General features: G+C 38.8%; 1 protein-coding gene across 1 annotated transcript; it reads right to left on the reverse strand.

Annotated features, from left to right (window-relative positions):
• Positions 1-7,198: 7,198 nt before the first annotated feature.
• On the reverse strand, positions 7,199-8,585 carry LOC124348696 (5-hydroxytryptamine receptor 1-like). Its single transcript, XM_046798970.1, has 2 exons — positions 8,112-8,585; positions 7,199-7,447 (listed from the first exon to the last, which is right to left on the reverse strand). Exons 1-2 carry the CDS (start codon positions 8,583-8,585, stop codon positions 7,199-7,201), a joined length of 723 nt encoding a protein of 240 aa, XP_046654926.1.
• Between the last annotated feature and the right edge of the window lie 734 nt (positions 8,586-9,319).

The raw sequence follows: 9,319 nt of genomic DNA on the forward strand, positions 1-9,319 counted from the left end.
ACAAAATCAGCAGCAAGGTAAGAGTTGCTAAAAGGTCACAATTTCTTGATTCGAGTAAGAATCAATTTAAAAAGCATGTTTGTTTCTAAACCTAAAACTGTTATTTGAAATTTTTCCTAAAATAGGAATCAAAGTTGACGATGTTGACAAGCAGCCAACACATCACATCAGTCAGCTCATAAGTAAACTACACAATACTGTTGATGGTAAATAAACCTATGCTATTTCATTTAACACAAGCTTTTGATATTTAACAGATGATGATGGTGCTGATTTTGTGCTAAAGGCAGCAGTTGACAAGCAGCTGGATCATGGTATTCAGTTGATCCATCTCACAGCTCAGTTTCCCAGTGAAGGTAATTGTGACAACTACTTACTATGTATTAATTATCCTTTGCTCTCAAGCTATTAATATGAGTTTAACACAATTTGTTTTTTTAATATCAGTTGACCATGTTGAGCTTTTCCCAAATGCCGAAGTTAACCAATAGCTTGAACATCGTAATCAACTGACTAAGCTTGGTGATTGCGATAACTACTTACTAGATAATAATTACACTTTGCTCTCGAGCTTTTTTTTAGTTAACAGAATCTTTTTATGCAAAGCAGGTGACAATGGTGATCTAGTGTCCAATGCAGTAGTAAACTAGCAGCTTGAACATCGTAATCAACTGACTCAGCTTTCTTTTTCTAGTAATAATTGTGACAACTTGTGTCTAGATAATAATTACACTTTGCTCTCGAGCTTTTTGTTTGAGTTAACACAAGCTTGTTATGTAAAGCAGGTGACAATGGTGATCTAGTGCCTAATGCAGAAGTTGAAATTAACCAACAGCTTGAACATGTTAATCAACTGACTCAGCTTCCTAATACTGGTAATTTTGACAACTGCTAACTATATTTTTTTACCCTTCGCTGTTAAGCTATTCGTTTGAGTTTAGCTCAAGCCTTTCGTTTTTATTGTTTATAGAAGTATGCTGTGATTTATCGAACTGCACTCTTCCAGATAAACGATATGAAGAGTGGGAGATAAACCCATATCTAGCCGCATTGATCAAAGAGAACAGACTTACTCTTAATGTTAACAAATTCTTTTGGTTTTTGCCAGATATACGTAGAATAACTTTTGTTGAGAATGAGACATAGACGAGCGATATTGATTCAACTGAATGGGTCTAGAGAAAGAGAGAGAGAACAAAATATTAAGTGCAGATTGATTTTCATAAAGAATATGTGACTTCAAAAAAAAACTTGAGGTAAAACATTGTGACTAAACGGCTCACTAATACTCGACGGTCTAAAAATCGATTAGAAAATTAACAAATAGTGGAAAAGATCCCTCGAGAATTCCGGAAATGTTTGTTTACGCTTTGACTTCTTCGACGTAATTGTCTTCAGCAAGGTGAATGTCGACGTGAAAATTTTGACGATTACCATCGGGCAATGGCAATAGTAATATAATATAATAATATAACTTTGTTTCAAATTTCGGTTTCCGTTCACCCGTTACTTCTCCGTCGTATCCTAAGACTCGGAATGTGAGGCAAATCTCAATCTGATGAAGCAAATTTTCGACCTGTGGATTAATCAAAGTGGAAAAAGTTGGTAATTGATAACGACCTCAAGTAATCGCAAGCATTTTCTACACAAAATGTTTGTGTTGTATACTTTTACTATTTGTATAAAAGAAAATGGCAATTACGAGGGGTCCTTGGTCCCAGATAGCACAGTCATGTCAATTTAATATCAATTTGATATGCTAATGTCATTTTGACATTCTTGCCTGAAAGTGTGACATGAAATTGACATGACATACGTGTAATATTTTGGATATCACGGATTTGATGTAATAAAGATGTCCATTTTATTTGTAGAAAATCACACCTTTTTACATCTCAAAAGTGATGTGAAATTGATGTTTGTTTTGGTATGAAAATGTAGATATCCAATTTTGAATATATTATTGATGTACTAAATAACACAATTTGTCTTACATAATTTTGATATGACAATGGCGGTTTTCGTTATTATATCTAATTAAAGATATAAATTTTCTTACATTATTTTGACATGAAATTAAAATTTTATTTTATACATTCTTTCCTGTTTGAAATGCGATATGAAAAATATGTCGTAATTATATCTTATTATGGTTATCAATTTTTGTTACATTATTTTGATATGTTTTTGGTATTGTACTAAATATGATGTGAGTTCGTGTCTTAAATCCGATATTAAAGCTATTATTTGATGTAAACGCCACTGATGAGTACTGAAAATGATTACGGAGAAAATATTATTTTAAAATTTGTTTATTATTTCTCAGTTATCATAAATGTGTAAATTGTGTATATATTTATTAAAATCAATTACAGATTATGCAGAAGAGGGAAAAATGCAAGGCTTTCTTCGTAATTCAAACCAACACATTTAACAGCATTCTTAAAATCAATGAATTCTATACTAAAAGCAGGTTTATGTACATCAGACTTGGGATCATTAGCAACAAAAATTTTCAAAAGAGAAGCTTTAAGCGGAGAATCAAAGAGATTTGAAAATTTCCCATGATTGTCTTTTTAAACAATATTTGACGAAAGAAATGGACTTATCTGTCTTTGCAAGCACTTTAAAAATCTCGCATTTGTTGTTAATGACATAACAGTCGGACGAAGATTTTACCTTAATTGAGCTGAAATTAAATTGGTATGGACCGTAGTGATGTTTCTGACAATCTGGGTTATAATTTCCAAAATTATCTATTTCGGATAACCATTTTTTCAGTTGTGCTAATGGTATTCTTGTACCCCGCAACATCTTCTGTAATCTACCAAGAAAATTTTCGAGTGGGAATGAACTGAAGCAGTCTAGAGAACCCTTTAAAAACGGCAGTCATCGGCCAAGTGATTGATGGAATGGACATTATAAATCAGTTGGTAACTTCCGTAAAGAACACCAAATTGAAATGAAAAGTATTTCAAACATTGTTCTGCATAGTTTAATTGTTCTTCTGTTGACGACGATGAAAAAATAATCCGGATGGCTGTATGGAAGTATAAAAATTGTTCGTACTGTTCTTCGGATAGAACACTTTTCAAAACTATCGGCCCGCTGTAAAGAAGGAATGTTCTGAACTCTACCGCTTTCCAATCTTCTATTTCATCCAAACTTCGACTTTTTCTCTGGAACTCCATAGGGAAACATTTGCTTAACGCAATTATTCTGTTATTTATCGTAGTTTGGGCGATTGCAGAAAGACGAAAAACTCGATCTTTGGCCTGTTTGTTAGTTCGCTTAGTTTTTCTGGGTCTTCAGTTATTGGCTGATTTTTTCTCCCCTCTCCACAGCAGCAGTAATTTTTTCATCACCCCTAAACATACTAGGTGCATGTAATTTAGCGGAAAACCTAATTAAATTTGCAAAAACAATAATGAGATAATATAAGCCATAATAACAAGGAATATGTAGATAATCTTCACAGTCTTTCATTATCTCCATATCTTTAATAATCTTTCATTAATTTATTCTTTTATTAATTTCTCTTTTTTTGCGGCGTCCTCGTCTCGTATACAGTTAAAATAAAATAACATAGTTTAATTATGATGTTGGTTTGAAAAACATGTAAAAAAGGCATTACAAATTTTTTATTTAGGCTATACCGTTTATATACGTTAGAGAGATTGCCCTATTTATATCAATATTACACAAAATGTTCATATTTCTATTTGCAATATACATAATAATTACCTTTTATCATGTCAATGTTAAACTCCGTAAATGGGCTGGTTCCCTGATGATGTTTTTTATTTCTTTGGTGTCGAAATGACATATCATTACTGAAGTCTGAATCTGTTGCTTGAAATGTCATTAAACCACCAATTTTTTCACCTCTTTGTACGCAACGTTCACGTCCAAAGAATGCTCCGTGTCCGACACATTTTTTAACGAAACTGCCGACAGGTGCATCACACACAACACACTGTAAATTAACACTAAAATATTTTCCGTCAACGGTTACTTTATGTTTTTCTAATTTCTTCATTTCTTCAATGAAGGGACACAAGAAGTCTTCCAAGCACGATGGTTTTGAGGGGCCGTAATATATGCTTATAACGAAAGGTCTTGAGTCTTTTATATGAGTGATCCTGCCAAGTACAGGCCAAACATTTGTTTTTGAAAAGCGGTACAAAGGAGCACCATCAATGTTAATTACTAAATTTAGTTCGATTACACCTACACCGACACCTTGTCTAATTTTCTTTACGATTCCAAGAATGAAACCGAAATGTTCGAAATTGCTGTGATTGAAGTGTCCTAGCGTCTTTTGGAACATCGTGCCCCAAATCTCTCAATAAAAAAAAAATGTCATTCGTCGCAGTATGCGTCAAACTGTTCTTGACTGAAATTCTTGCAACTTCTGATTTGAGGTGAAAATTCATTTTTTCGACATGATTGGCACTAAATGTCATAGATGAACAACCACTCCATCACTGGGAATGTTTTCATATTCTTCGTTTCCGTTTTCTTCACTCACATCGACATTCTCATCGGAAGATGTATTATACTCCGAAAGCTGCGAAACACACATTCTTTCTTCTCCGATGAAAAAACAACTTCATCAAAGTTTTCCTGTTCACCCACTGTGTTGTCATCACTGACATCAAAATTATATATTCCACTTGTTTGAAATTGAGTTAATAAGTTCCTTTCTTCAGCGTTTGCACTCGCGTTTGCACTTTCACTTTCATTCTCATTTCGTTTTCTTTGTTTCTCTTCAATCTGACACTGTTTAATAGCGTTTGTAACATGCCTCTCAAAAGATCTCTTAGAAAGCATTGGATCCATGATGTTAAGGAGGTTTCAAACGGAAGTAAAATAGCCTAATACTAATCTGCACACTCACATCTCTAATGGCTCTGCTCACATAACATGGGGATGAATAATAGGCAACTGTGTACACAAATTATAAATATTATGTCAGAACACATACTAATTTCACGTAAATACATATAAAAAACAGCATTTAATTTATCACACAAGTTATAATAATTTCTAATTTTAGCCTTTTATTTTGTAATATTTTGAACTATTAATTGGTAGATTAATCCAATTGGAACAATTTTCTTTTTAGTGTGAAATATGCAACGTTCATCAACATGACGCTTCATATTCCGTCTGGCATACTCGCACGTTAAGAAAGTCGAAGCAATGCTACTGAGTTTTGTCAAAACCTTTTTCAGAAAGCATAATACAGAATTGAAATTTCTCAATCTAAAATTACGAGGAAAGTTGTAGCTGGACGTTTAATTGTTGTAGTTGGACGTTTAATTGTGCTGTTTTTCATGCAGTCATAATCTGTGTACGTTCCGAAAAAGTTCATTGGAAACAAAACGAAAGCAGCAGACGACACTAATATTCTAATTAGCCGCCTTGGGCCTAAGATATCGATAGAAATTAAAAATCGAACCCTCCCCCTAAATCCGAACCGCTCAATTTAAATAATTAAAGCGGTTTTATTACATCCGCTGAACGGAGTATTTTAGTTAAAATTTTATAGTGATTAAACTTTTTGTCAAGCTAATCAAATATAAATTTTTCATGAGCGATATGAAACAAAATATTTGTTGGAAATGAAATGGACTTCCAACAGATGGCTGTAACATCCAGCTGAATTAGCTTAACGCAACTGTATATATTTAAAGGGCCCGACAGGTGGCCCCGTTGTCACCCGCTTGATTGCGCTATTTCTTTGTGCCCTTCCCCCACCCTGGTGTCAATGTAATATTCTGGAGGGGGTCGGGCCCCTCACTCTTATTCCATCGCTTGTCAGAGTCAGTCAGATATCCATGTATCAATAGAATACTGCACTCTCTGTCTTAATACAAAAGAATCACATCTCATCTCAATCACAAACACATCTATCTTTCCGTGTCGTTTAACTCGTCTCAACAAAACATATTTCGGTACGTAAGTAGACACGGCTTACTATTCCGAACAATATTTTGTTTTAAAATTTTTATCACCCCTCCCCCAGCAACCGTAAAAAAATGCGAACGATTTATTTTTTAGACCCCACCTCCAAAGTTTTTATTTTTCTCCTATTTTCACGACCCTTCCTCCCCCTCTACTTTGTACTTATTTCATCTATATGCAAATCAAATACAAAAATTAAAAATACGAATAACAATTCATTCCGCAATAAATATATATTTTGTGGATCCATTTTGTGTTTGGGGTAAATAACGGTCTCAACAGCAAGTCACTCACGAGGCGAAAGAGATTCCGATAGATTCACGATGACGTCATTCACAAATCTAGTTTTTATAGAGTTCGTTCGGTATAATGTTTAGAATATACTATATAAATATTTTATGGTTTAACATTCAATTTCAATTGAACTGTGGGGTGCAATTTGACAACGACTAGAATAAAAAGAAACACAAAAGCGTCTCCCACGGCCATGGGTGTGGCTACTGGTGTTTGCCTATGTAATAATATTACATAGAATTGAATAGCTGCCACATGTGCCACCTAAAGAAAGATGCGACCGAGAGAGACAGGCGAGGAATAGCCTTGTCACTACTTGTTTTATTTTGTTGATTGGCTCTTCTCTTGAATGAGAGTAGGAGAGAAAAAAAGTTGACATTCATTTCTGTATAAATGCTCTTTAAGGACAATTTTGATCGTCCGATCCCATTTTTCCTTGTGCCACTCTTCGCCATGTATACACATTTTTTTCTTTTATTTGTAATGGAGGTAAACATTTAGGGATGTCAAAGTTGAGCGTGTTCTCTCTCTCTCTTGTTGGTTCTCAGAGCACGAAACTGTAACGCGATATCTTTTCCTCGATAGGCGCTCGTCTTGCTTCTCATGTTCACGGGAGGGAACTAAAAAGTAGGATAGATTGGCCGATTGGTCTTGACTTTAAGTCGCTCACCCGTTTTTGCATAAGTGGCTCTGAAATTGAGGCAGATCTATGCAGATCCGATTCCCGCGCTCTTATCTCTCCTCCACATCGTTTTGAATTTGACTTCAGACTGCTTGTCGTGTCTCTCTCTCTCTTGTGCCGAGGAGACGCGCTGTCTTTTCCATTTTGATGTAGCTCGAAAAGAATGAGATGAAGGGACGGCTCGGAAACAAAACGTCCCATCATTTCTTACATAGACCCACTAACCTCGTTAACGAATGATTCTTGCATGCATTATGACTTGCACCTGAGGCAAAGGATCTCGCGGAAGGGCAGCCGGAAGTCTTTGTTGGTGGTGGCGTAGATGACGGGGTTGAGGAAACTGTTGGCGTAGCCCAGCCAGAGGAAGAGCGACGACAACCAGCGAGGGATGACCAGCGAGGCCGTCTGGTGGCTCATGAACGGACGGACCAGGGCCAGCACGAAAAACGGGAACCAGCACAACGTGAAGGCGCTCATGATGGTCCCCAACGTCGTCGACGCCTTTCACATTCGTCAAGTAACAAAATTAAAAGAAAATTAACATAAATTCCATCGGATGAATAAACCAACCGACAAGGATAACAACCCAAAAACCAGACTACACCCCCATCAACAATTTAAAAGACTTGAAACTATTCAAACTTTAAATAAAAAAGAAAAAAATGACAAATTTATGACGTGAGCCGCTGCGAAAGAAAGATATAAAGTGGCATAGAGTACACTCGGTGGCAGACGACTATAACTCTGGACTATATGGCCTCCTCGACGTCATTACGCCCTCTGTGTAGTCTGTTTCACTTAGGATCTGCTCAATGGAGTGTATAGGGCTCCTTCTATGGCCCTTTTCACCCCCCCCGAGGAGATACGATCCAGCAGGAGATGAAGTACCCCCCCCCCCTGCCACACAAACACACACACACAAACTTTGTGTTTTGGCCAAAAGGAGTTTCCAGGTCCTTTAGAGCCAATTTGATACAGGGCAGGGTCCAATTGTTTTTCTTTTTGGGTACGAAGGTTTTATGTATGATCTGCCGGAAACTTTTCTTTTTGAATGTTCGCCAAACCGTCTAAGAATTGATTGCGAGTCCAATCCGGAATCGATTTTCATTTCTCTTTTTTTTTAAATGTCCAAGATGAAAAATTGGTTTTAGTTTTGATATTTTACCTTGCGCTCCTTGTTGAGTGCGAAACGCAATCGGTTGCGACTTCCTCGCCGCTGGAGTTGATTCTCCTGGTGGGTGGGAGTGCGAATGCTCTGGCAATTCCGGTGAGGGGCCGCTGGCACTGCCGAGGGAACATGGAGAGCGGGAGCGGCTCCTGTTGACTGGATGGACGAGAGATCAGGAGCACATGACAGTTGGGCGTTGCCGACCGAGGGATTGCGGCTCCACCGATTCGATCCTTCCGGATCGTCGTCTTCGTAGACGTGGATTTCGGCCGTGCTGGCGGCCGACGAGGAATAGCGGCGATGGGGGCAGTTGTTGCTCACGCTGCGGGGAATGTCCAGCAGCGACATGTTGTTGACCTGATCCAGTCGACTCAGCGGCTGAAGGGCACCGGATGTCTGGACTTTCTCCTGGATTTTTCCCTTTTCTTTCGCCTGACTCTGCAATTTCGACTCGTTCCTCACCGTGCCCATCAGGGAAGCGCAGGAAGAGGCGGACGATGACGAAATGCAGACGTCATGGTTTGGCGGCCAAGTTGTTGGCCGGCTGACACCGGTTCAATGGTTGCCCACCCAGCTTCGGTCCGTGCTGTCCATCAAGGAATTCCGTCGGTCGCTGTGACGACGGACAATAACCATGGCGGCGTTGGTGTAGAGACTGGGCTGGTGGAGAGGATGGACCAGGAGAGATGACTGGACCGGTTGCAGAGGTTGACCAGCACCACCGACGGTCGCAGCCGCCACTTTTTGTTTGGCGCAGCTGTTGGTTCTGGTCATCAGCAAATGACTTTGGGCCTTTTTCTCCTCGTCGACGATCCGTTTGGCCGCCTGGAAGATTTGGTAATAGACGGCCGCCATGACAGCCAGCGGGATGTAGAACGAGCCCAGGGTGGCGTAGATCTGGTAGCCAAACTCTTGACACACATGACACTGGTAATCTTGTCCGGCAGCAGCCGTTGCCAATTCAATGAAATTGGCCAATGGTCCGTTGCTGGACATGGTCATCGGACTCGTTTGACTGTTGTTTTTGTTGCTGGGCTAGATGCTGCTGCTGGTGGTGGTGGGTGGATGAGGAGCGGCGGATGGTCCGTGTTCGTTGCCCAGGACGAGTAAAGGCGGCAGAGAAATGCAGGCGGACGAGATCTAGACGAGGGAGACACAGGAAATCATCCGGGCCGGCGTCCGTTTGACGCCATAGTCCAGCGGGC

The sequence above is a fragment of the Daphnia pulicaria genome, chromosome 7, assembly GCF_021234035.1.
Source record: "Daphnia pulicaria isolate SC F1-1A chromosome 7, SC_F0-13Bv2, whole genome shotgun sequence".
Classification (NCBI taxonomy): domain Eukaryota; kingdom Metazoa; phylum Arthropoda; class Branchiopoda; order Diplostraca; family Daphniidae; genus Daphnia; species Daphnia pulicaria.

Bases quoted from the DNA above. Each gene is read 5' to 3' on its own strand.
- LOC124348696 (XM_046798970.1), bottom strand. From the start codon at position 8,585: ATGGGCACGGTGAGGAACGAGTCGAAATTGCAGAGTCAGGCGAAAGAA. The intron at 7,448-8,111 runs GTAAAATATCAA...CGAATGTGAAAG, and splicing joins CACTCAACAAGGAGCGCAAG to GCGTCGACGACGTTGGGGAC.